The 27,485-nt window shown below is 48.1% G+C and overlaps 3 protein-coding genes and 1 long non-coding RNA gene across 14 annotated transcripts; 1 reads left to right on the top strand and 3 right to left on the bottom strand.

Annotated features, from left to right (window-relative positions):
- Positions 1 to 3,341: 3,341 nt before the first annotated feature.
- Positions 3,342 to 8,254, bottom strand: LOC120640231. The gene is made up of 5 exons (XM_039916087.1): positions 8,047 to 8,254; positions 7,879 to 7,943; positions 7,430 to 7,546; positions 4,851 to 5,232; positions 3,342 to 3,913 (listed from the first exon to the last, which is right to left on the bottom strand). Exons 1-5 carry the CDS (start codon positions 8,252 to 8,254, stop codon positions 3,342 to 3,344), a joined length of 1,344 nt encoding a protein of 447 aa, XP_039772021.1.
- Positions 8,255 to 10,364: 2,110 nt separating this feature from the next.
- LOC120642577 lies at positions 10,365 to 13,632 on the top strand. 7 transcript variants are annotated; one of them, XR_005662616.1, is made up of 5 exons: positions 10,372 to 10,724; positions 10,790 to 10,895; positions 11,430 to 11,960; positions 12,095 to 13,034; positions 13,380 to 13,632. XR_005662616.1 is itself a non-coding variant. In XM_039919166.1 (2 exons), exons 1-2 carry the CDS (start codon positions 10,389 to 10,391, stop codon positions 10,868 to 10,870), a joined length of 417 nt encoding a protein of 138 aa, XP_039775100.1. In that variant the 5' UTR covers positions 10,365 to 10,388; the 3' UTR covers positions 10,871 to 10,901. The 7 variants fall into 7 exon arrangements, 1 of the variants encoding a protein (XP_039775100.1); XR_005662615.1 differs by having other exon boundaries at positions 11,450 to 11,960; XR_005662619.1 differs by having other exon boundaries at positions 11,672 to 11,960.
- Positions 13,633 to 19,640: 6,008 nt separating this feature from the next.
- LOC120642615 lies at positions 19,641 to 21,326 on the bottom strand. The gene is made up of 2 exons (XR_005662650.1): positions 20,709 to 21,326; positions 19,641 to 19,990 (listed from the first exon to the last, which is right to left on the bottom strand). It is a non-coding gene; the product is annotated as an uncharacterized LOC120642615 (long non-coding RNA).
- A 2,306-nt stretch (positions 21,327 to 23,632) lies between these two features.
- On the bottom strand, positions 23,633 to 25,418 carry LOC120642459 (protein LOW PSII ACCUMULATION 1, chloroplastic). 5 transcript variants are annotated; one of them, XM_039918990.1, is made up of 4 exons: positions 25,003 to 25,342; positions 24,304 to 24,897; positions 24,153 to 24,203; positions 23,633 to 24,017 (listed from the first exon to the last, which is right to left on the bottom strand). In XM_039918990.1, exons 2-4 carry the CDS (start codon positions 24,891 to 24,893, stop codon positions 23,876 to 23,878), a joined length of 783 nt encoding a protein of 260 aa, XP_039774924.1. In that variant the 5' UTR covers positions 24,894 to 24,897; positions 25,003 to 25,342; the 3' UTR covers positions 23,633 to 23,875. The 5 variants fall into 5 exon arrangements, 4 of the variants coding, with proteins under 4 accessions (XP_039774924.1, XP_039774926.1, XP_039774927.1 ...); XM_039918992.1 differs by having other exon boundaries at positions 24,153 to 24,227; positions 24,998 to 25,314; XM_039918993.1 differs by having other exon boundaries at positions 24,998 to 25,307.
- Positions 25,419 to 27,485: the final 2,067 nt, after the last annotated feature.

The following is a 27,485-nucleotide window of genomic DNA, read 5'->3' on the forward strand; positions in this document are numbered from 1 at the left end:
GTGTATTGTGTGATCATGCTTTGAAGGTTCTTGATTTGATGAATATCAACTAAAAATATTGGTTGATTTATGCAGCATCCTGAGAATGTTGATGGTGTAGAAACTCAAGTACCAATGGATAATGCTTATATGGGCGGCAGAAACTCCATCAGTTTATATTGCTCTATTTCAACTCGTATAAACTGATTTCAGTATTTGTTGCATTCTAACTTTTCCTTTGTCTTTGTCTTTGTAGGGTCCTAGTGAAATTGATAATATATCTATTCAAGATCTTCTTTAGGGCTCAAATTTAGCACCTGCAAAGAAGGGAGGTTATTTTGTTCTTTTGGGAGGCTGAGCACTTGTTGAAAACTGTATGCTAATGGATGGTTTTTAGTGGATATTTAGCAACTCTGGAAATTATGTGGCCGAGTGCTAGTGTACTTCTACTGCAGTGGTGTCCTATGCTTGAAATTATTTTGTTCATTTCAAGCATTAAACTATTTAAAATATTGGAATGAAATGTTGTTGTACCTTTGCAGATTGCACTAAAACTGATTTGAGCATATGAACTGAATGTCTAAATCTTCATTCCTGTGGTGTTTTTTTATCCCACCCGACATGGGCTTTAGTTGGGCTAGGCCTTACAACTAGACAGAATGATGTGTGCATAAAGAAGAGACTGATAGCAGCTGCATGATGGAGAACGAACGTCATCTGGACGAAGTAAAGTCAGCCCTGACTTTGCCGTGGTGAAGTCAGGGAATCCGCGCCGGGCACGGGCTTGCTTGTATATTTGGTGGTTACCTTCGTCCAGTTGTACCTATATCTCTACTACTAAAAAGAGGCTAAGGGTGACTTTTTTTTTATCGTCATCCGAATATTCGTTCGAGATTCGTCCGTCCGTCTGTGCTCCGCGCGCGGTTCCGCTTCTCGGTCTCCCCACCAGCGTTAATAATCCCGACCGATCCGGTCAAACCGCCGCCCTCCGGTAGCGGTTTACCGGACCGGTTTGACCGGAAACCGGTGGAAACCGGTTGAATTTAAATCCAAATTCAAAATCGCATGTGTAATCGGTTTGGACCGGTATACCGGCGGGTTTGACCGGTTTATTGGCCGGTTTGACCAGTTTGAATTCAAATCCAAATTCAAAATCACATGTGTAACCGGTTTGGAACGGTATACCGGCCGGTTTGACCGGTTTACCAAGTGGGCCTTAATGGGCCGTCTCATTTTTTCCTTTTCTTTTTTGGTTTAACTTTAAATGCCCGAAAAGTATGTTAAATGAACAAATTTTTGAGAAAATTTGACACCATTAGATTCGTCGCACCTTGAAGTATTTTTAGGAATTTTTTTGGGAATTTTTCATTTTTTTGAATTCAATTTTGAATTTTGAATTTGGGCCGGTTTGGTACCGGCCCAAACCGGAACCGGACCGGTTCCCACTGGTTTTGTAAACTCTGCTCCCCACTCGCCCGACGGTTCCATCTCTTCCCATCTCCCTCACCCTCGCACTCGGCCCAACCTCCTCCCCCCCACCCCTCCACACCCCCGCGTGCTACCGTCGCCCCCAACCTCGCCCTCGCCGCCGTCGCCGTCTCCCCCACCTTGCTGCCGCCCTTGCGCTCTGCCCGTGCTCGACTCCACCTGCCGACGAAGGCCCCTCCACCGCACAGATCCAACCCCCCGCTGGTACCTCCGCACGCTCGGTCGGCTGGGGCGGTGCCTCACTCCCCTTCGCCCAGCGCCCTCACCGGTTCGCGCGACGCCTTGTCGTTCGCGCCGTCGTTCGCGCTGCGCCGTCCCGGCTGCCGCTCCGTCGAGAGGTCCACGCCGCCGCCGGAACATCCGCGTCGCCGCTCGGTCCCGCCCGCCCTGACCCGACCACCGCGCCGTCATCAGATCCGCCGCCGACCCGCCCCTAGCACTCACGCCGGACGCGACTGTAATACCCATAGCCTTGGATCAAATCCAGACGTGAGAAATCACAGAAGAACACAGGGATTCGCCGGGACGAGGACATATCACTCCTCCGATTTGTTTCATAGCATATTACTTGTCTGACAAGATGTTCAGTCGCGGCCTATAAAGCTCACGCGGGCGACACGGCCTCAGGCCCACTGTCAGAGACTCCAACTCACTTTCACATTACAATAGGATACGTAATCATATCTATATGTCTTCATCTCCGGTAGGCGCATTACTCCTTTGGCGTGGCCTCAGCCATGACATCTTCCCCCCTTGAGACGCCGATTGCCCCCAAACGGCAGCCAGAGGAAAACGCTGCTTGAGCACATAAAGATCCTCCCAGGTAGCATTGTCTGAAGAAAAGCCAGTCCACTTAGTTAGTACCTGAGGGATAGCTGTGTTACCTTTCTTTACTAAGCAACGTTGCAGAAGAGCCTCAGGTTGTGGATTGTGGACGCTGAGATCCACCAATTTCTGAATATCAGAGAACACCGGTGTGAAGTCTGGATTAAAAGGCTTCAATTGGGACACATGGAAGACATTGTGAACTTTACTATCGGGTGGTAAGTCCAGCTTGTAAGCAGCACATCCAATTCGCTCCAACACTGTGTAAAGTCCAAAGAATTTGTAGGACAGCTTTGGGAATGGGCGATTGACAACTGAAGCTTGCACGTAGGGTTGCAACTTAAGTAACACTTGTTCTCCAACCTGAAAGGTTCTATATATCCACTCTATGTTTATCAGCCTGCAACTTCATACGGTTTTGAGCCACTGCCAACTGATTTTTCAACATAGCAATATGTTCTTCTCTGTCACTCAACAGCTCCTGCACTGTGTGTTCTGTGAGTGGTGGATCAGTCTGGGAGGGAAGCACTCCCATATTGGAATCATACCCATATAAAGCTTTGAATGGAGAACAACCAAGTGCAGTGTGGAAAGTAGAGTTGTACCACAGCTCTGCTAAAGGGAGCCACTTCTTCCATTGCTGAGGTGATTGTTGGACAGCACACCTGAGATACATTTCCAAACATTGGTTAACTCGTTCGGTTTGACCATCTGTTTGCGGGTGATAGGCCGTGCTGTGTAACAGTTTTGTACCCAATGCAGTGAACAACTCCTGCCACACATGGCTAAGGAAAATTCTGTCTCTGTCTGATACTATGGTTTTTGGAATACCATGTAACTTAACCACAGAGTCCAGCATCAATTGAGCAACGTGATGAGCTGTGAATGGATGTTTGAGGGACAGGAAATGAGCATACTTGGTAAAACGATCCACAATCACCAGGATGACATTAGCTCCAATAGAGAGAGGAAGGCCTTCTATGAAGTCCAAAGATCTCCTGCCAAGCTCCTGCTAGGACAGGTAATGGTTGGAGCAGTCCAGGTACATGTCAATGTTCATGTTTAGCTTGCTGACAAATGCCGCATTGTTTGACAAAATCCTCCACCTGTTGGCGCATGCCCTTCCAAAAGAACAGCTGTTTCACCTTGTGATAAGTGATAGTAATACCAGAATGGCCTCCAATGGGACTAGAATGAAATGCATAAATGACTTTGGTTCTAAGAGCAGAATTATTGGCAAGCCAGATATGGTTGTCCTTCTTGATGATTCCATTGTCCAGATAGTAGCCCTGAGCATTGGGAGAATGAATGGCAAGGGACTGCAGTAAGGATTGAGCTTCAGAATCTGTATAGTAGGAGTTCAGCACCTCCTGAATCCATAGTGGAGTTGCCTCAGATACTGCTTGTAGTGCCATCAAGTGCCCCACTCTAGATAATGCATCTGCAGCTGTATTATCAATTCCCTTTTTATAGACCACTTTAAATTGTAACCCCATCAGCCGTGTCATAGCCTTCCTCTGTAGATCAGAGTGTATATTCTGTTCTGTCAAGTAGGATAAACTCTTGTGATCAGTTCTTATGAGGAACTCTTGTCTTTGCAAATATGACCTCCATTTCTCAACTGCCATGATGAGAGCCAAAAACTCTTTCTCATAAATGGATAGGTGTTGGTGTTTGGGTCCCAAGGCTTTGCTGAGATAAGCCACAGGGTGGTTTTGCTGCATAAACACTGCTCCAATGCTTGTGGAGCAGGCATCAATCTCAATGAAAAAAGGGAGGGAAAAGTCTGGCAGTATCAATACTGGAGTGCTGGACATGAGTTGTTTCAGGTTGTAAAATGCTTGATCTGTTGTTGAGGACCAGCTGAACTGATTTTTCTTTAAAAGATTGGTCAATGGTTTAGCCACCACACCATAGTTTCTCACAAACCTTCAATAATATCCAGTAAGGCCTAGAAAACCCCTCAACTCAGTGGCATTGGTTGGAGTAGGCCATTGCTGCATGGCTGTTGTTTTAGTGAGGTCAGTTGCCACTCCCTCTTGTGAGATGATGTGACCCAGGTACTCCAGTGTTTTATGGGCAAAGGAGCACTTACTGCTTTTCAAATAAAACTGATGTTGCCTGAGTTGAAGCAGGACTGCCTTGATATGCTGCAAATGAGATTCCCATGTTGGACTGTAAATCAAGATATCATCTAGGAAAACAAGGACAAATTTTCTGAGGAAGGGTTGAAGGATCTCATTCATAACACATTGAAATGTTGCTGGGACATTTGTGAGCCCAAATGGCATCACCTTGAACTGAAAATGCCCATGGTGGGTCTTGAAGGCTGTTTTCAACTCATCCTGTTCTGCCATTCTAATCTGGTGGTATCCAGCAGTCATGTCCAACTTAGTGAAAACTTTGTGCCTGCCAATTCATCCAAATTTCCTCAATGATAGGAAGAGGAAATCTATTTTTATTGGTGAGAGAATTGAGTCTTCTATAATCCACACAGAATCTCCATTGGCCATCCTTCTTTTGGACAAGCAAAACAGGTGAAGCAAAGGGGCTGTTACTGTGGGTGATCAGTCCAGCTGCCAACAGTTCCCTGACTTGCCTCTCTATCTTATCTTTGTGCATAGGAGAATATCTGTAAGGCTTAGAGTTCACTGGCACTGCATCTGGAAGTAATGGGATAGTATGATCATAAGGCCTCTTAGGTGGGAGGCTAGATGGCTTGGAGAACACATCTTCAAATTCTTGTAGTAAAGATTTGACTTCCTCAGGTTGATTACTGTCTGATGGAGTAGACAAGTGGACCATAGCCAATGCCCAGACATCATTTCCTTTGTGAAGCTTCATCAACTTAGTAGCTGACACAGGGGAGACAGCTAATGGAGATGGTTGTACCCCGTGCAACTTGATCAGACTGCCTTTGTCCATATATTCCACAGCATACTGATCCCATAAACAATTCATAGGGATGTGCAACTTGAGCCAATCATACCCTAGAATAGCATCATAAGCACTCATCTCTAGGACCTGCATATCATGCACTAGAGTTTGTCCTTGACACCACCACTCCATTTGGTGCACTTTGTGGTTAGTGATAAGCAACTGGCCATTGGCTAATTTGACTTGTTTGGGAGCTGCTAGAGTTGGTGTAATACCCACACGCTCCAAGAAGGAGGCACTGACAAAAATGTTAGAACTGCCACTATCCAACAAGACCAGCATTACTTTATCTTGAATTTTGCATCTAAGTTGGAGAACATCACCCATTGCTGTACCAGCCAAAGCATTCAAAGACAACTGTAGCGAAAATGGCCTCTCATGCCATATTTCAAAATGATATTTTGGCGATTGATGACACACACAACACTTGGACTAATGTGATTGTTAAGATGACTATTCTCAGGCTTTTAGGTTCAAGTGATGACAAAGAGAAAATAGGCGTAGCTAGGCTCGAAGGGCCAGCCCTGAAAGCTCTTCGGTCCAAGGAACAAGAATTGAGGCATTTTGCTATCATCGGTTAAACCGACGTAGGGCAAAATGAACTCACCGGTGCAATCACAAAAAAGGTCTGCGGGCTAGGGTTTTACACCGGATGAACCGACGCTACGGAAATTATATAAGTCGGTGCATTGGCAGACGAAGACCGAGGAAAATACCTACACCGGTTGAACCGACGATGCATCGGTCAATTGCATCGGTTCAGTTGTCCAGAGAGGTGGTTTTTGGAGGAACGTGAAGAAGGTACACTCACTGGTTAAACCGACGTTAATATTCCATACACCGGTTGATTACATCGGTTAAACCGACGATACACCGGTTGATTGCTAACGGCTAGTTTTTCAATTAGCAGTTTACATACACCGGTTGAACCGATGATGGCTTTTGGGGCACGTCGGATTAACCGGCGTTACGCAGTTTTCTAGCAGCTTTTCTCCAATGGCTATATTTGCTTGTGCTGCCTATATATACCCCCAAGGCCGGGTCATTTGAGAGTGCTGGAGTTCAAGGAAGTATACAAGAGCTAAAGATCATCTCCAACCACCATAGAGCTTCATTGTACATCATATAGGCTTAAGCACACTTGTGAGAGTGCTTAGTGCTTGTTTAGGCTTAATTCTTGAGAGAACTAGCTTGAGAGAAAGCCTTGCTGCGGCAAGCACCTTGTGTACTCGTCGTGTGACCCTCCGACTTGGTGTGGAGTGGCAACGACATTTTGTGCGGGGAAGGAGGCCCCTACTTGGTGTTAAAGCTCCTAGATAGTGAAGACGGTGCCGTGGTGACGCTTCGAGATAGACGGTGGCGGTGACCTCGTCTTTGTGACTTGGCGTCACTTAGCCTTTGCTTGTCGGGAGCCTTGGAGGCGTGGCAAGACGGTGATCAAGCGAAGAGACTCGGCATCACACTTGTTCGTGTTGGACAAGTGGCCGTGGACGTAGGGAGAGACTTTGGTGTCCTAACCGAACCACGTTAAATCGTGTGTCTTGGTGTCTTCATGGGAGTTTGCATATCCTCTCCCTTACCGCTTTACTTACCGCATTACGTTTCCGTATTTATTCTTTCTTGCTTTCCTTTACTTTCCTAGTTAGTTTGATTAGGATTGGCTATAGGTTGCAAGTCTTTTGGGGTAAGTAGAGGGTAGCATAGATAAACCTTAGTCATAACTAGCATGTGTAGGACGTGTTAGGTTTATCTTATGCAATTAGATTGAGCCCTAGGTTAAAAAGCGATTAGCGACCCTATTCACCCCCTCCCCCTCTAGGGTCGGACACCCCGGTGATCCTTACAACAACTGCTGTAAGTCTTCAGTAAGAGAGTCCTCCATAGCCAACTGAGTCAGTACATCATCAGAGAGAGGTTGATCCCGGTTATTCACCACCAAAGAATGAACCTGAGCTTGTGGACGTTTAGTTCAACTAGCAGCATGTGCAGCATCAAACTTGTCCCCACAGTACATGCAAAGACCATTAGCCTTCCTGTAATCGCGGAGCTGCCTTTCCTTCCACAATGAACCCGTAGTAGTGGTACTACGGCCATCAGACTTGGTAGACTGACTACTGGCCTTAGAAAAGTGCTAATACTTGGGTGGTTTGAAATGCTTACTCTCTGCAATCTGTTGTTGTACTCGAGCTAACATAATTGCCTTCCTCATATCTTCAGGGACTTGAGACTGCACCCCAGCTCTCAATTCAGGTTTAAGTCCTTCGATGAACTGAGTGACAAAATACACCTGGTCCATTCCTGTATTGTGCATAGTAATCTGATATTGAAGATCCACAAATGCAGATATTTATTCTTCCAGAGTGCCCTCCTAATATAAAGACACCAATTCCCCTATAGCATCTCTATATTCATATGAGCCAAACTGTTGTTCCACAGCAGCAATAAATTCAGACCAAGTTCCTATCACATTGGTGAGCTTGTAAGTTTTATACCACTTAGAAGAATTTTCATCCATGTTCAAAGATGTAGATGTAACCCACAGACTCTCAGGAATATTGTAAAAGTGAAAGAAATCCAAACATTTATCCTTCCAAACCACAGGATTGACGCCATTAAACATGGGAAAAGTCAATTTAGGAAGTGCATTACGGGAGAAACTGTGATGATCTGAGTGAGACCGATGAGAGTCGCGATGTTCAGGAGGTGGTACTTCCCTGTTGCATGAAGAAGCCCCATGATGGAACTTTGTGAAACGAGTATCTCCATGATTTGGACGCGATGATGATGGTGGAGTCGGATGGCGATCCAAGGTGGGACAAGCCACCACTTGGCCGGTAAGCTCCATCTGCTTGGCCAGAGTTTGTTGGTCCTGCAGCACACGCTCCATCACCTGAGCACTCAAATCCAACTGAGCGTTGATCTGCTGTTGGTTGCGATCAATTGAGCCAACTCTGGCAAATAGGAGATCCACGCTCGCCATGAGTTGCTCCCACTTTTCCTCCTCACGCTGCTCCGCCAAAGCCATAGCTTCCAAGAGTAGCTGAGACTGCGCGGAGGGCTTTGGAGGGGCCGTGATGAACCACCGCAAATCGACCCGCGTGGATAGGAATTACAGGAATCGATCTCCGCAACGATGTGTCGTAGAGGCGAGATAGCCCAACCAAATCCGTTTGCAAGGTCAAGATTGACGGAATAACTGGCTCACCCGGAATGTAGAAAAAGGAAATCCGAGATCCGAATTCCAAAATGCGCCCCAGAAAATCCCCAAAACCGAGTCAATTGCAGAACACGGTCGCTCCTGATTGAATCTATAACCCTAAGCGGCGCAAACAAAGGGTATGTGGACGGCGGCGCCGGAGCGGCTAACCGACGGTTTGCGGTGTCCAGCGTCGACGGAAGTCGAGGACGGGGCGAGGACGCCAGAATCGAAGGATATCCGGCGGAGCGAAACGAAATCGGTGAAGAACAGGGGACGAACAAGGGAGCAAAACAGATAGCGAATTGGCGGCGACGTACCAAGGAATCGATGAATCTGATACCACTGTAATACCTGTAGCCTTGGATCAAATCCAGACGTGAGAAATCACAGAAGAACACAGAGATTCGCCGGGACGAGGACAGATTCCTCCTCCGATTTGTTTCATAGCATATTACTTGTCTTACAAGATGTTCAGTCGCGGCCTATAAGGGCGTGTTTGATTTCTGCGCTCTAGAAGGCCTGGGCGCCTGGCTCGTGGCTCGCCAGCCACAGCTAGGCTCAAGCCAGCAGTTGCTCTTGTTTGATTTAATTGTACCAAATGAGCCAGGCTATATAGCGAATGTGTTTGATTTGCGTGTACCAGCGGTATGGGTACCTTGCATCCAGCAACATGTAGCCTTACCACCCATCCTTTCCCTGCTCTCGCCTGTGAGTCATTTCGTCGAACACATGCATGGCGACCAGCCAACCACCTCTGGGCCGGCGAAGCAGCACCTCAGCGCCGTGGAGACCCTCGTGTCTCGCTCCCGCCAGCCGCTGCGCACGCTCTCACTCGTCGGTTGGCCACCGCGCTTGCCCGCCGTTCTCGCGCATCTCAACGCCGGAGCAGGGAGCCCGCCGCTCACCCGCCGCTCGAGGTCGACGACAGCACGGCCGGTGTGCGGGTGCCCGCGCCTGGCCCACGGTGGGCGAGTCCGGCGGCCTCGCTCGGGCCCACGCGGAGGTCGCCGTCGCCCGCGACAGAGCCTGCTGCCGTGGGAGCCGGTCGCGGACGCTGAACGAATGAGGTCGGACAGGGACGCCGGTGGAGCAGGGGAGAGCGGCGCTTGGCCTGGGCGGCAGCGGGGGACGCGGCCAGCTTCGGGATGTCCATGGTGAGGAACACCGCGAGGGGCGCGGCCGAGGGTGAGACCGGCGCCGGCCTCGACGCCAGCGCCGCGGACGGGGGCACCGCGGCGACGGCTTGGACCAGCCGTGCTCTGCTCCACCACGAGCGACGACGCGTCCTCGCCGCGCCGGACTGCGACAGGAGCGTCGAGCAGAACCCCAATCCACCGCCGCCCTGCTGCCAAGCTCTCGGCGCTGGCTCCTCCTCCTGGCGCGCCTGCCTGGACTTCGTCGGTGTCGCCGGGCACGACGACGTGGAGGCGTCGAGGTACCGTGTTCAAGGGGGGCGGTGGGTGAGAGTGGAGGTAGCGCTATCCTCACCCGTGGCTCGCGTGAGCACGGGACATGCTTGGCTCCAGAAAAACGGAAGTCAAGAGCGTCGCACGGGAGCCAAGAGAGAGAAGGTTTTTTGGTTCGTTGGAGCCTGGTCGAGGAGCAGTGGAAGGAAATCAAACATCGGCTGCCTGCATGTGGGGAGCTCGAGCCACTGAATTGGCCCATATCAAACACGCCCTAAGACCGTCCACAGCGGAAGGAGCAAATGAAGGAGCAAATACACTGTTTGACACTGTAGATGCACTGTTTGGCACTATAGACAGAGAGGGCGTGGGAAACGAGGAGGGAGCAAATTTGCTCTTGCTCCCTCCGCTGTGGTCAGCCTAAAGCTCACGCGGGCGACACGGCCTCAGGCCCACTGTCAGATACTCCGACTCACTTTCGCATTACAATAGGATACGTAATCATATCTATACGTCTTCATCTCCGGTAGGCGCATTACGGCGTGGCCTCAGCCATGACAGCGACGTCCGCGTCGCCGCTCGGCCCCGCCCGCCGTGCCGTCCGCGCCCTCACCGGATCGCGTGCTCGATGGCGCGTGGCCACCGCCGCCGCCTCTGCTCGGCTGATCGGGGCAGTGCGGAGGGAGGTCGCGCGCGCGGCGACGGGCCTCGGTGACGAGCTCGCATTCGTCGCCCGCTCCACCGGTGACCCGCGCCTCAGCTCTCCCCCCGACCCCTCCCTTGGATCCCATCTCACCTCCGTGGCTCCGTCCATCACCAAGCTCCCTCCCTTCCTCTCCCATCTCCCAGATCATCTCCGGCCCCAAGCTCCCTCCCGTTCGAAGTCAAGTGTGAGTACCTGCTCTGGCTTTTCTCATGGATCTGACACTGCTACTTGTAATCCTCTCGTTTTCAGTTTCTGCAGGTTCAGTGTGCCTCCGCAACTTGGACGCAGAGCAGTTCAAGGAATTTCTATGGTGATGAATTTGCTCCTTGAGTACAAACTGTGACGATGAGCAGAGGTATGGGAAAAGTGAGATTTAGATGTTATGTGCCTCGTGGATAATCAAATTAGTTCGGCTATTGATTGAACTCATCAATTAGCAAAATAATTGATTGGTCTATTGAAATATCGAAACACCAAGATAATGTCATGTGACCAATTCTATTCTCCTTCCTGTATCAGGATGGTAGAAGTTATCCACCCCTTATCAAATAAGTATAGTAAAAAAAATTATTGGTGGAGCTTTTCAGTTTCACAGAAAATCTGCAACACGAGGACTTTTGAGCATCTAGCAGCCAGCATAAGCTCCTATTCGCTAGCAAGGTGGCATCAAATGAGTCTTTCTCCATTGCCTGCATGAACAATAAAAAATAGCTCAGTTTCTTTGGGTTTGTTGGGTTTATCAAACTGGTCCCACGGAGCATAGAAATCCTCCCTTGCATCAGTTTCAGGAAAAGTTTACTTTTGATGCCAGCATTAGTAATTTATAACAACGTTCTCTCAAAACTGGTGCGGTGGAGCGCCAAAAGACAACCTAATGATTTTACTATAGCTATTTCTCCATGTTTTCAGGAATTTTATGCATTGGGACGTGCCCTGAGCCTTCATTCATTACCTAAAAGTAGGAAAATATGAAGTGGTTCCATATAATCCAACATGATCTACAAATGAGTAATTTATCATTTAACAGAAAATGATCTACATGGCCCTTCTGTTATTATTACTCATAAATTTAATGCACTTTTTGTTCAATCGATTTGTCTGGATGCAATTACCACATAATTGCTGCCTCAGAGTGTTCTTGGAATCATTCTTGGAGGTGGTGCGGGGACTAGATTGTCCCCCCTGACAAACAAGTGTGCCAAGCCTGCAGTTCCATTGGGTGCCAACTACAGGCTCATTGATATCCCTGTCAGCAATTGTCTCAACAGCAACATCTCAAAGATCTATGTGCTGACACAGTCAAGAGTCTAGGGAAGCAATATTGGAGGTTACAAGAATGAAGGCTCAGGGCACGTCCCAATGTGGATTTGTTGAAGTGTTAGCCGCGCAGCAGAGTCCAGATAATCCAAAGTGGTTCCAGGTATCTGTACTAATCAACTCTTTTTTTCTTTTGAACTTAATGCTGATTCTTAAATATAGCTTGGCATTCCTTTCTTTACATAGCTGCTGGTACCTATTAGATGTAAAATTTACTTAGTAATGTTACTTTTTCAGAATCACATGAATGTCTAAGTGAGGGGAGATGGAGGCGATGGCGACGACACATAGGCGACAGCGGAGGCAATGGTGGTCTGGGTGCTGGTGGCCGCTGTGCTGGGCACCGCGCGCACCCCTGGACCACAAGCTGCTCATGGACGCCTCGACCCGCAATCCTGCACTACTGCACAGGAGATGTCAATACACGGCGATGGCACTGGCGGTGGCGGTGGACGCAGCCAACAGCCCCATGAAGGGGAGGGCGTATGCGATGCCGCTGGTAACCTCTGCAAGATGGAGCCAGGTCGAGTTGGCCAAAAGCCTCCATATCATCTATAGCGCCGTCCTCTCCAGCACCTAGGACATCCTCCATGGGTTCATTTCCACCCGCTCAGTGTGCAACATGCTCCACGGCTAACCGTGTGTTTGGTTGCGGGGTGAATGGATTGGGTTGGATCCAACCCGAATTCGTCCCACTCTCCAACCAAACAGACGGTAAGAAATTTCCCATAGGTTTGTTTTGCCTATACCCTGCTACGAGATGTTCATGCTGGTTTGGTCAATTGATGCATTCTTTACTGTCTTTGTGCGTTCAATTAGTTAGGATTCAAATCTACAACTGGATTCACAATGTTAAGTACCAGGGCTTTGCTTTCTTTTGTGTTAAGTGATCTAGCGTTCAGTGTGCAATAACGTTTATTTGAAGCACCGTGATGCCATGATTTTGATGGAAATTACTTCTATATATTTGCCGGCTCATGAGCTGAGGGCCCTACGGCAGCTGGTCCTACATGCCTAGCGTGTGGAGGGCGATTGGTGATGGAGTGCCAAGGAAGGCGCCAAGGAAGCTTTGTGCATTCTGATGGATGATTGGAGCCAGAAGGTGGACAAGAGGACTGGCTGGGACGGAGTGATGGATGGGCAAAACAATGGCCGTGGTTTGGGTGCGAGCAATCAGGTACTGCATATAGGCACTTATGATTTCCCTTTGTTTTTTCAGCGTGACCCACTCCACTTAGTATTCAACTTGGTGTCCAATTTAATTGTACTCACTGTAATAGCCTTTTCTAATACTTTCCTCATGGGTTCATTAACTTGGACTTGGTTGTACAGGAGTTGTTAAAAATAAAATTTTGTGTAGTCATGATTGTGGTGTATCAGGCCTTGTATTAAAATTAGATGCTTCAAAGTCGTCCTCTTTTGTATTTTAGTTGCAACTAAATTTGCTTTTATTTGTTTATGCCCGTTATTAATTCAGATCCAAATTCATTAGCCCATACCATTCTCTAATTTTTTTTGCTAGGTTGAATCATTCTATTTATCATCGATGTTCAAATTTTGGAGTGGCCCCGAAGAATTGTGCGCAATAGAGAATAAGGAATAATTTTGAGTGAAGGTCTAGATTTTGCATTAGTTGGGAGTGTTGGGTTTATGTTTAATATCCTGTGTCACTGTCATCTATCTCATATTAATTATACTTTATATTACTCTTTATCCTGTCATGACATACCTTGAATATTTACTATTAAGATTCTTGAACATATACTTTTCCTTCTCACTGAATTTTCTCAATTACTGGATTATTACTACTTGTTAATGAAATTCCATTCTCGGATTTATGACTTCTCCCATGGAACATGTATCTCGGAGCTCAAAATGTTTAGTCCATGTTCATCTATTTTGTATCCAGAGGCTTTTCTTTTTGCAGATTAGTATTGAATGTAGCTAGCATGTAGATAGTCCAATGATTAGGCCAACTTATTTTGAGAATATCACTCTGCTTCCTATTTAAGTACTATATGACACTTTTGAATTCTATAATTTGGCAAATTTTAAACATTTTAGTACTTCCAAGGTGTTTCCTGAAATAATTCATTTGCATATTTATCAAGTTGGTACTTCGTCATGTCTGAAAAGCTCAAGGAGTTTCTACTGTTAACTATTAAGCCTGATAACATTTTGAAAAAAAAACCTTTGTCTGTTCATATTCATTATCATCATGATTCACCGTGCACATAAACAAGATCTCCACTTTTTCAATATTTTTACTGTGACTATTTGTTGTCATTTAACTTCTTAAATTAAGCCTATCATAAATTCATGATCACTAATTATTCAGCCCATCTGGATCCCACTGATGATTATGACAGTATATAAAGTTATTAGTAATCAAAGCAGTAATCATTATTAGTATATAAAGTTTATTCTAACCTTAGATGCGAAGGACCATCAACGTTTAAACAAGTACAATCAGTTACAGTTTAGAAATAGTTGGGCATCCTTTTTCAATTTTCTGAAGGTGCTTACAAACTACATGTGCTTGAATTTCTGCTTAGAGCGGTTGAGATGCATTTGTATAGTGAAATATATAGGATTGAATTATACCTCAACCAATATTTTTTTGACATGGAATCTGAAACTTCAGAGAAGTCAAACATTGATAGCTGATAGATCGAGCATGAATGTAAGTAGCTTGCATATAATGTAGTCTAGATTCCTTACATATACTCCGTGTTCTAAATATCCTTGATTATATTTGCAATTTACATGTTTATTAGCAGTAGACCACTCAAAAAATACTTATTGTCTGATCTATGAGTTGTATGACATATTGTGTGTGGTCAATGCTTGATTTATCTGTAATGGTCAATGCCAATCCATGCTAGCACACCATTTCAATGATTCAAATGTCAATATGGGTATGTGGGGTTTCTTGTGTTGCTTTCATATGATATCATCAAGCATCACGCTGATGGAAGGTCTGTTGATTTTTTTATTAGTTGTAGAGAGTTTTGCTTTTTTTTCATTTGAATATGATTACAAAGGTTATTCCTTCATATATGTGCCATTGAGCCTAATCGGATTATGTTTTCCCCGTACTCTGTATTATGGTAAAATATTTTCGCTACCCGTAGCAATGCACGGGCACGAACCTAGTATTCTTATAAAAATTGGTGGTTATCTTCGTGTCCATAAAAAATTCAGTCGTACCTATATGTCCTCGTGCAAATATTTTTTTATCCATATACTCTTCTGTCCACCTGGTGTTAGTACGTAACAGTTAGATAGCTCTAACACGTGAGACCCACCAAGAAAAATGTCCATGTTACCCTTAGACTCTTGTCCCCTCACCCTCCCTCGCTGGTCCCCTTCCCTCGGATCCCGACGCGCGCTGCCGGGGCCGCCGCGCAGCCAGAAGAGCCCCATTCTTCGCTGGCGCCGCGCCCCACCTGGCCGCGCTGGTCGTGCTCTCGGGCCTCCGCGCGCTCCGCCTCTCCGACAATGTGCTCACTGGCGCGTTCCCCAACGTGTTGGTGCTCGGCGTGCTCAAGATGAGATTCAGATTCCATGACATTGCTACAGCATGTCACGGTGAAACATTGGGCCAATCTAGAGCGTCGAAAGAGGATCCAACGACCCGCAGCATCGGCCCACCTGTAGACATTTTCACCTTGCATCCCGTTTTGTCTCCCGTTTTCACTCGCGGGCTCCCTCGCCCGGTCGGCCCGCCCGAGCGTGGCTAGGGGTGGTAATGGGCCATGGCTCTAATGATTTCTTCACAGCCCAATAAAATTTTTAAAATTTTTAGTTCAAAAATACATATGTTTAAAGCCCGGCCCTTTTAGAGCCCGATCCTTAGATTTTCTAATTCAAAATGTTGGGCCCTTTACCACCCCTAAGCGTGGCTCTCCTCCTCCCCCGCAGGGCTGCAGCGATGGATCGAACCCTCGACCAGACCGTCGATCCCAGCGGCGTTAATTTCGCAAATAGAGTTCGGATCGCGCAGTACTGGGACACGGACGCGATGCCTGGATCGGACGGTCTCGCGATGGCAACAGAAACATAGGCGGCTCCTAATCTGAGCGGCGGGACGATGGTGCGAGCAGGTTAAAAAAACCGACCGGAACCGGTTCAGAAACCGCAGTTACCGGTCAAACCGGTCCGGACCGGTTTCAAACCGGCCCAAATTTAAAATTTAAATTTGAATTCAAAAAATGAAAAAATCTCAAAAAATTCCTAAAAATACTTTAAGTTGCAACGAATCTAATGGTGTCAAATTTTTTCAAATATTCGTTCATTTAGTATACTTTACGGGCATTTGAATTTAAACAAAAAAATATGCATACAAAAGTATACAAATACAATGTAAAACATGTTATACATTGTATTAATGTAAAAGTAGTACAAAAGAAGATTGGAGGGTTTATTTAGGCTAAAAACATGTTATACAAAAATTCAAATTTTGAACTAAAGTCTGTTTTTTTTCAATGGACCGGTTTCCACTCAAACCGGACCGGTTTACCGGTCAAACCGGTCGGCTAACCGGTGGAAACTGATTGAACTGGCGTCTATAGTTTGAAATTTGAATTTGACAGATTTTTACCGATTTCCAGTCAAACCGAACGGTAAACCGGAACCGGGCGGCGGCGGTTTGACCTCAACGGTCGCTAAAAAAAACCCCTGCGTGCGAGAGGGGGCCGACGATCGCAACGCACGACGTACGGTCGGCTTCTCTAAATTACTAAGTAGATATAGATCTAAATTACTAAGTAGAGAATAGAGATTCACAAATTTACAGTCTCGCTCGGCGCAGCTGCGGCTACGGGCCACCATGTTTCTGGGCTGCAGCCGAGCATCTGTTCAGCACCAATAGGTCCAGCCCCCACCGAGCAATCTTTTTTTTTACCCCGTTGCTGAGGTTCTGTAGAATTCTGTACTGGCTACTACACGTGGATTTGGGGGGCTGCCGCCACGAGGGCTTCACTGGTGCCTACCGAGCTTGCCGGCACCAGCGAGGTCTTCTTCTCGATGCTTGCCTGAGGCGTCTTTTTTCTTCTTCTGAGATTGCCTGAGGCGTTTTTCACACAATGTACTACTTGCCAAGGGAGGAAATGATGCATGGTAGGTACAAGCTTTTAGAGGCTAAATATATGGGTGATGGGAATTTTCTCAATTCCATGTGCAAGGACACCTCACAGTTTTGGTAAGGACTTCATAAAGTCAAGCACCTTTTTAATGGGGAGCCATCCCTTCATAAATTAGGTGATGGGCCGCTTACTTTCTTTTAGGGAGACACTCGGTAAAAACTCAATTCCCTGAACTGTTCAGAATTTGTGAAGACCCCACCGTCCTGATCGCTGACTACTTCGCTAATGGTGAATGGTGTGTAAACTTTCGGCATAGTTTGTCTCCAAGGGAGATTTGTCGGTGTCCCGACCCGGGGGCCTGGATCCCAACTAGTAAATAATGCGTGTTTCCTCGTCCCAGATGATGATGCAAGAGGCAACACAGTAACGCACGGTTTATCCTGGTTCCGGCCGCGGGGCCGTACATCCAGCAAAGGGGGTGTGCGAGGACACTGTATTATCTTGCACCCGATGTGCTTGTAGTAGGGGATACAAGCGAGGTGAGAGAGGGAGGAAGGCTCCCGAGTCTCTGCTAGAAGAGGGGTTGAAGGTGGCGAATAGGGATGCCGGAGCGTAAGTGGTGATGGATCTCGTCTGGAAGCGTCTGAGCGTCCCGTTTAAAGGTAGCCCGCCTCCTCCTTTTATAGTTACAAGGAGGGGCGGCGCACATGAGTGGGGGCATGAAAGTCGTCGTTTTCCCCCGAATCGCGGGGTACAGTGGTCGGATACTGTAGAAAGTACACTGTGGGGGCATGGCGTTGGGCGTGGCAGCTGTCGTGGATATCGTCATTGGTCTTGTGGAGATCGTGCCGGCGTCCTGCCAGTCCTTGTGGGCGGCGTGGTCATCGCTGTTGGAGGTACGGTCTTCCATATGTGGCGCGGTGGCATCCGGTGGGCCCCGCAGGTCAAAGTCTTGCGTGCACCAGCGGGGGTGGGGCACGCGGCGGTCCTGAACCCCCTGGGCGGAGTGCAGGCGCGCGCACCAGGAAGTCTGGGAGACACGTGGAGGTCCCGGACCCCTCGAGGGGGGGTCCGGGACTCCGGCCGCGGGTGATGGACATCCCTCCTCGAGGGGCCCGTGGCGACACCGGACCACCTCCCGAGCAGGAGGTGGGCCCGGGGCCATGCGTATGATGAGGCAGAGTCCGGACGGCCGGAGTTGGCAGAATAGTGACGGGAACTGTGCTGAGCGCGTCTTGTCCCGCGTCGCAGGTTCCACAGTACCGCCACAGCGTCCGGGATGGCGGAGCAGTGACCGGAGGTGATGGATGGGACTCCTGTCACAGCTACTGTGGGAATGGCGGCCCGATGCTGCCTGTCCCGAGCACTGTGGAAGAATGATGGGCATTAAATGCCTCCGTACGGCGAGCGGTTGGGCGGCGGGGCCGTTCGTCCCTTATGCTGAAGGGTGGCCTCGAGCGAGGCGGAGATGCGTTGTGCGGTCGAGGGTCCCAAGGGGAGCCCTCGAGCGAGGCGGAGATGAGTGACCCGCTCGAGGGTGGGCTCGCTACCCTCGAGCGAGACGGAGGTGCAGGGCGCAGTCGAGGGGTCTCGACGGGGACCCTCGAGCGAGGCGGAGATCGTCCCGCGGATTCGAGGGGGATGCGAATGGGCTGCACGCTGGGCTTCTTTGAGTCCTTTCCTTTCTTCCAGATTTGGAAGGAGGCCGTTGGCTTTCGTGGTCTCAGTCGCTTAACATGTGTTTGCGTTTTTCAGGGTGATCTTAGTACCCCGATTAGTGTGTCCCTAATCGTGGCACCCGACAAGATTGCAAGCTGGGAGGAGCTTCTTAGCCTCCTGCAGAATGTTGTGCTAGTCCAGAATTCATGAGATGATATTACATGGGCTTTGGATCGATGGTTCAAAATCTTCTACAACTAAATCCTTGTACAGGTTCATAACAGCACAGCAGCCACGATGCCAATTAGAATCAAATACATATTGATAACATTAGGCACGATACGAGATCTTGACCATCTCAACTTTTCAAGAGAAATAACGTTAGGGCACTCACGACCCAGGACCTGGACAAGTCGAAACTTTTTTGGATGTCAAGTAGAACCGTTTTAAGTCCAAAGAGTACTGCAATTCTGCTGCAAACAGATGCAGCAAACACCTCCATCACATAACCCAACTGAATAGCAGCGTTCGGTTCCCAGGTTTCGGAGTAGCAAACAAACTATAATCACGTCATCAAGACTCTTAAAAGATCAGGAAACATGCTGACATCAGCACTTGCCAAACACGGCTTTCCTTCCTCATAACCTGTTTAGTTCAAAAAAAATTCTACTGTACCCGTCACATCGAATTTTTTGATACATACATAGAGCATTAAATGTAATTGAAAAAATAACTAATTACACAGTCTAACTGATTAGCACGAGACGAATTTTTTAAGCCTAATTAGTTCATAATTAGACATTAATTGTCAAATACCAACGAAAGTGCTACAATGTCAAAACCCAAAAAATTTCACGAATTAATAGCCCTGTTTGGTTTGTGCTATGCTAGAATTTATATCAACTTTAACCGCTAATTAGAGGTATTGAATTAAGTCAGTTTTTAAAACCAACTTCAAAACCCATGCACTAGGAACCCTGAAGAATTTAATGAGACATGTGACCGCGTGATTAGAGAATGTTTACTGTAGCATCACAGTAGTCAATCATCGATTAATTACCGTCATTAGATTCGTCACGAAAAGTTACACCCATCCTTAAAAAAGTTTTGCAAATAAGCTTCATTTAGTACTCCATGCATGCGAGATTCTCTTTTCGGAAATTGTGTGCTAGATCAACCAAACAAGGCCAAGATCTCAGAATCAAGGTAAATGTTCTGCGCAGCTCCCTCCATGCCCTCCATTGAGATCTTTTCCTCCTTGGGGATAAAGTCATTCTTGACGTTTGACAATCTTGCGGATCTCCTCATGCGTCTTGCCCACCAACATGTCAGCAATAGCCTGGCAAACGAGTATCTGTAGCCCCTTGATATTCAGATCGAATCCAGCCTGAAAGTTAGGGACCCAAATGGTCAAAGCGTGTCATTAAAAAGGAACAAAAACATGGGCAGCAAGGAAATGATAAACAAGGGATGATAATTCTAGCAAGAATTAAATGAGGAGACAGAATACGTTCAGCAAAATATCGCATTGTTCCTCATGTTAAGTAATGTGCATATGGGCTTACCTTTGAAAAAGTAAACAAACCATGCGCAAAATGCATTGTTCCAACTTCCAAAGGCAGCCAGGCAAGGTTTGGTTGTAGCTGCTGTGGTTGTAGCTGCTGCACCAAGGCAATATGATTTCCTACCTGATGTGCTCACAGCTGAAGCTTTGGCAGCAAGGGATGGTCTGTTGTTAGCTGTGGCACAGGGACATCATAAGGTGATCCTCACAAAGGCTCTACACTCAGAAATGGAGGATCGATCCCCAATTGGCCTTTGGCATGAGATTGTAGAGGTAGGCAGGACCTTTTTCTAGTTTTTTTCTATTTCTTTTGTTAAAAGGGAAGCCAACTCAGCAGCACATTCATGTGCCAGACATAATATTGATCCAGTTCCAAGCAAAAGTAATCTTAGAGCGCAGTGTAAAATGATGTACAAAATTCATTCACAAGATCTAGATGCGCAGATTTGTGAAGAAACAACTCACATCCAGATAAAATCTGCAGAGAGGTGAATCGAAGTAAAGGGTGGGGGGAGAGAAGGTGGGGCGGAGAGTACAGTACCACCAAAAGGTCTTAAACCATGGCCTGGTCAACCTTGATGAAATCTGCATCCCAGTCCTTGAGTTCCTCGGCGTTGCAGTGGGCGTGCTTCTCGCAGTACTCCATGACTTTTTCCAGGACCTTGGAGTTGAATTCGACGACTGGGATGCCGTCGGTGCAGTTTAGGCAAAAGTTCTGGAGCGTCAGCGACTGCATCACCGACGCCTTATCCACCTCGAACACAACACCGTCCGACCGTCGGAGCTCTTGAATTTGAACTTCTTGTTTCCGCCCATCACCGAAGAAGCCGCCATGTCGACCGCCATATCCACCTCAATCACCTTGCCCTCACATCCCAGTAGCTTGACCTTCCTCTTGCCGTCCTCCACCCAAGACGCCACCACCACAGCCTCATCCACAACACAAACCGGGCCGGGGGATCCCAGGAGGCAGATCTTCCCCACGCCGCCCTGCACCGCCGTCGGCGTAGGAGATGCGATTGAAACCCTAGCAGCTTCTAGCGCGGCGGACGCCGTCGGCGTAGGAGATGCTACTGAAACCCTAGCAGATTCTAGCGCGGCAGACGAGGGGTGGATAGATGCCAACCGTGCCCTCCACTTCTGCCCCCCTCATTTTATTATAACCCACCTGTCAGTCAGGGAGGTGGGATGAAGAACAGATATATAGAAATCGCCGTTTCGAGAGTGTTTTTGCTCTAATTTAACTTTTTTTTTCAAAAGTCAAGTTGATCTCTCAATTTTTTTAAAAACTAATTTGGTCCCTCAACTTTTATTTTTAGATCAAATTTGTCCCTATATTTATGTAATGCTTCATAATACCATGAGATAGATGTGAAAAGTCATTTTTATCCTTAGACCTCGTATGGTTTTTTAAATTGTTTTCACATCGAATATTCGGATGTCAATTCCAATATTCATATGCCAATTTAATATAAAACTAATTACATAAGTTGCAATTAGAACTCTAGATGAATCTATTAAGTATAACAAATGCACGATTAATAAATGGTTAATGTAGCAACTAGTGGTCAAATTATGAACTAGACTTAATAGATTTGTCTCGTGATTAAGTCACGACTTATGATATTAGTTTTGTAATAAGTTTATGTTTAGTAATCCTAATTGGTGTGTAAACATGCGATGTAACGGGACTTATGACTTAAACTGAAAAAATCAAACGATGCCTTAGCTCCTTCTCATACTCATTTTTCATTGTTGTATAGTTGTAATTAATCAATATTAGATCACGATAGATCTATTATTCTGTCAGCTGGGTTGATATCTCTCGTATTTGTTGCAATGCGTTTTTATATTTAATTTAGTCTAGATCATATAAGAATATTTGCACATATTTGATTAACTTGTTGCACCATTGCTAAACATACAAATTGTGAACGAGAGAAAATAGCCAAAGGTAAAGATAATATTTTAGCATTAGTCTCATAGTATTATGGAGCATTACATCAGTATATGGATAAATTTAAAATAAAAATAAAAGTTGAGGGACCAAATTGATTTTTTTGAAAATTAAAAGACTAACATGATTTTTGAAGCAAAGTTGAAGGATCAAACTGTCTAGTTTACCAAAAAAAATTTCTCACCCGGCCCCGCATACCCTCTACCGCATACCCACTACTTGTTATTGCACCGAATTCTGTATCTAGGTCGTAGTGGCACACGTTCGATCTGTACTCCGCTCACACAAAGCCGTTCCAATTCATACACGGTGTCGTGTATATAAATACATTATGACGGAAATAATAAAGCTCGTCTAACGGCAAAATATTTGTGTGCGCGCCGAACATTACGATTCAGGAACAAGTGTTTGACCTTCTCTTTCTATCATGCTTTGCATGCATCAAACGAGAAGACGATCATAATAAATATAATGCGCTAAGTATTAACATACCTGAATGTTACTATTGAAGACATTAAATTACAGTAAGTATTAAAATTCTCGTTGTAGTGGAATCGAGATCCTCGACTGTGGATTTGAGTTCAACACACGAGGAATCGAACTTCTTGCCAGTGATTTATGCTCCACACCTGTTGATTTAAGCTGGCCGGAGATGACGCCGGCCACGAGCAAGGAGCTGTCCACGGCCAACACGGCGGGGCGAGCGGAACCCACGTGTCGCGTCGCCGGCTGGACGCTGCGGACGGCGGATTGCCACCGGGCCCCGGGGCCGTGGCGTGCGAATGCAAGGGCGTGCAGGGCGGAGCCAGAATGGTAATTTTTTCATTGTTAGGAGGCCAATCATACAAATTTATATAAAAATTTAATCAAAATTTAAATTTGTAGTGTAAATTTGGGGATCATAGGGGGGCCAGGCCCCTGCCCGCCCCCCACTGTCTCCGCCCCTGAGGGCGTGCGAAAGGGTCTCTAGTCTGATTGGTTAGGTGGCCTCAGTAGCTCTCCTCAGGTTCTGAGTTCGACTTCTGGTGGGAGCGAATTTCAGACTGAGGTAAAAAATCCCCTCGCCTGCCTACACGCCAAAGCACATGGAAATATGTCCTGGCTCACTTCGACCCGCTCTCATACGGGTTACGGTATGAGTTACGGCACCTTTGTGTAAGGGTGGGACAGAGGTTCGAGGATTTTCTTGATCTACGTGAGAGTTATTCTTCTTGCATTAATACTCGGGGGCGGCTTGCCCCCACAGACCGAGTTTTTTTTTTTACAAATGCGAGGGCGTGGGCGACGCGAATGAGCGCACCATGCACATAGCTCCACGGCCGTGTGCTGGAGGTTGAAGATGGCCTTGATGTGCCGGTCCCACACGTAAGTGGCCCGAGACAGAAGAACGGATGGCTAATGCAGGGAAAGGCAGGGGCACCGCGGTCTTTTTCTGTGCTTTGGCCACGCTGGCAGGCCGACGTGGGGTGCCACGAAGGCAAAAATGGCAAAAAAAAAGTGCCTAGAACTATAGCAGTGACAAATTTGTTAGCTGAATCGAAATGGGTGTGTATTACATGTAGGCACGATGATGATGGCTACACACCCGGTGTCTGTCTTTAACTGATATTACGCCCGTGTGCTCCTATGCTAATACGTTCTCCATTTCAACTCTGTTGAACAACAAGTAAAGAAAAAAAAATCCTTGTAAGCACTGGTCACATCTAGCTAAACAAGTCACCGCTAAACGGGTGGCTTCTCGCGATGTTGGTCTAGAGCACCCTGCCGTCCATCCCGTCAAGAAGGCCCGACCACAACCCTTTCACCGGCGGCAGCTGCGCCACGAACGCTTGCCATGGCGGGTATCCCTCGCCGCTGCCGCGGACGCGCCCGTCCATCCGGAGCGAGAGGTACCTGCAAATGCAACACACGAACACAAGCAAGCAGACAGCCAGGGTAAGAAGAACAGGTCGATGCAACCTGACAGGGCTAAAAAATCTTCAGAAAAAACGTTCGGAAACTAGGCGACTCGAGTCTCGAGGCGCTCACACGGGGGAATCAGGCGGCACGCCGGCCAGCTTCTTCTGATCGTCTAACCATCTGCAAATCATCAGGCACAAGAAGCTGCAATCAACGCGAGACTAAGCAAGGTGTGTTCGGACATTGTTGTGTGTGGTAAGTTCAGCGTGTTTCGTCGTACTGTGCCCATTCGGTGGTGTACACCGGCCTGAGCTGCCAGAGCCTTCTGCTCCTCCTGGCAAGGTCGTCGTCGACGACGACGACGACGCCCTCGTCGACCCGGAGCTCGGGCGCGTTCCCGTCCGTGGCGAAGGGCACCGCCAGCACGGCCCTCTCCGCGAGCTCTCTCAGGAGCGGCTGGCTCCGGCGGAACGACTCGGCGACGAACTCCCCGGGCCCCGCCACGATGACGAGCCGCGCGGTGCCGCGCAGCTCGCCGAGCGCGAGCGGCCTGCCGCTGCCGTCCCCGGCGCCGGCGCGGAGCTTGAGCCTGGACAGGCGCTCCTCCCGCGCGAGCCTGGCCACCTGGGCGTCCTTGGCCTTGCTCTCGCGCGAGTAGAGGAAGGCGAAGAGCGCGACGGCAGCGGCGTCGATGCCCAGGCCCTTGAGCGTCTCGGCGGCGCCGCCGGCCCTCGCAGGGTTGGACAGCGCGGGGAGGAGCTGCGTGAGCGCGATGAGCCCGCCCAGCGCGCCGCTGGCCATGAACGCGAGGTAGAAGAACATCCGCACCGACCGGAACGGGGACAGCACCTCACTCCGTATCCTCGCCATGGAGCTGCCACACGCAACGCAACAGCCGCGGCCGGTGAGGTCCCCACGGATTCCAGAGACACGCCGAGTCGCGGAAACAAGCAGGCGGCGGCGGCGGCGGCTACCTTACCTCGCTGCTGTCCAGGGCGGTGGGGGGAGGAGGGGAGGGCTTGTTCGCGGCGGAGCAGCGGACGCCGGCGCGGCATGCTCTGCCGCAGGGGAGCGATGGCTTGCGGGAAAACGGCAGCGAGGAGTGAAGCGAGGCGCCGAGGGCAGCGCACGGGACGGAGACGGAGATGGAGGGGGGAGACCGGAGAGACGCCGCCATCTCGGGGACGGCAGGACTGCGTGCTTGCCTGCCCCGGCCGAGTGCAGACCAGAGCGTCTGGTCCGCGTCTCGCTGACGGATAGTGGTACGATTTCATCCTCCAACCGCTGCTTGGTTTTGTGGCGGGAATCGCAACAGCAAGGACAGAGCCTGGGCCTTACGCAGCCAGCCGCATCCATTCTTGTGCTGTTGTGCACCTGCATTTCAGCACGCATGAAAAGTGATAACGGATCCTAGCCTTACTTTTATGCTCAAAAAATTGATTAGTAGTTCGAGTTTACAGGTTTTCTTGCCTTGCTAGGAAACCAGATTACAGTGTACTGAGCAGTTTCAGGCTTTCAGCTAATACGCCACAGCACAGCAGGCATTCAGCGTGTCACAATGCAACCAAGAAGTATCAGACGAAAATGATGGAATTGATTCTGCGGACCCATTAGGCCATGTTTAGTTCCCAAAAAATTTCCTAAAGTATCCATCTCATCAAATTTTCGAACACATACATAAAGCATTAAATGTAGTTGAAAAAATAATTAATTACACAGTCTAACTGTTTCACACGAGATGAATCTTTTAAGCCTAACTAGTAAAATGTACGTGCGACACGCACGTATTTTGAAAAACCTTTAAGACTTGTGGATCCATCAAATCAGTCTTTCTTGCATTAAATAAAACTATAATACATTAAAAATCTTAGAAATGATCTTCTAACAAAAATTCATTTATTTGCAGCCTTGTAATACATTTTATCTTATCTAAAAATAATTGTTGGAACAATAAGAGTCAAAATTATTAAACATACAATTTGATAGGACATTTTATTGTCTAAATCCCACCATCATATGATGCAATTTGCTTTGCAGATTCCCCCAAAGGATTGATTGGGACCCAATTTTTTATTCTTCGATCATGGTTGCTAACATTGAAAACTAACAATATGTGATAGGAGAACGCCATTCTCTCCTTAGTTTAATTCCTACCATTCGCCATCACATGGACCCTAATAGAATTAATTATTAATTACAATGTCTTGCACAATTCTGTTGGAATCATACGTGTCAAAATTATATTAAGCACACAATTTGATAGGAGAATGTTCGTCTTCCCAGTTTAATCCCTGCCATTCGCCACTATATGAAACCTACCAGAAATACTTAGGATGCTTTGAACCAGATTATCTCTGAAGCAAGCATTAATAAACTAAATTGAAATTGTTGATTAATATTAAGCGTCCATTTAGATTTCATAGGATGAACATGAGAGACCCTCCCTCGAAATTGCCGTATGCAATCTGGAGGAAAAAGGCAGTTCCGATAGAACACGGCACTGCCTGCAGCGGTGACCCCGATCTCGCCGCCCTCGGTGTCGTCGCAGAGCGCGAGCACGAACGAGACGACGGCCACCGGTAGCAGGATGCGGACGAGCGTGTCCTCGAACTGCTCGAGCACGAGCTTCCAGACTGACCGCGGGGCGTGCCGCTCGAGCTCGTTGGGCCGGTACCGCTGCAACCGCATCGTGGCCTCCTCGGAGCTGAGCCCATGGTCCGCCAAGACGCCGAACTTCGCGACCGCCGCTTGCCTTCGTTCCTGTCCGCCCTTGCCCATTGGGTCGCCTGGCTCTCGAGATTCGCACGGAGAGGAGGCACTCCGGCCGTCGGCTCGTCGGCGTCGTCGCCCTGCGCCTCCCCAAGCTCCGTCTCTCCTATTAGCTTCATTGTTAGCCCTCATGGGGCGGCCGAGCTCTGTGGAGCGCCAGCGCGAGGGAGCCTGGCGGTGTGCCCAGGGCCGACCAATGCCTGTGGGCTGTGGCCGCGGAGCCTTGCACGGCGCGGACAAGCGTCGGCTGGCGTCGACAGCGGCGCCCCTCACGGCACCGAGCTCCGTCGGGTGCTAGCAGGTAGCAGCTCATCTTCACAACACCGGCGGCCGAGCTCCACCTCCACATCCTTCAACTCCAGCGAAGAGGTGCCTCCTCGGGCCGCATCTAGTCGTTCTGTGCCAGAGCAGAGAAAGAGATCTGAGAGACAGGCATACGATGTGGACCCACCTTAGCGTTAAAGATGTGCGGGGCTAGGAACAGGTGCGGTGACAAAAATAATTTCTTTTTAGCAGAAACCGCTCTCCAACATGCAATTTTTACAGACCTCCACCCCTTCCCATCTCCCTCGGCCCTGACACGCGGGTCCGGCGTGAGATGTGCGGCGGGCCCAGTTTGGGTGAGAAAGATTTTCGATTGCTTTCAATCTTTATAATATAGATTAGTCCATGATTAGACATTAATTGTCAAAT

Source organism: Panicum virgatum, chromosome 7K, assembly GCF_016808335.1.
Source record: "Panicum virgatum strain AP13 chromosome 7K, P.virgatum_v5, whole genome shotgun sequence".
In the NCBI taxonomy this organism is placed as follows: Eukaryota; Viridiplantae; Streptophyta; class Magnoliopsida; order Poales; family Poaceae; genus Panicum; species Panicum virgatum.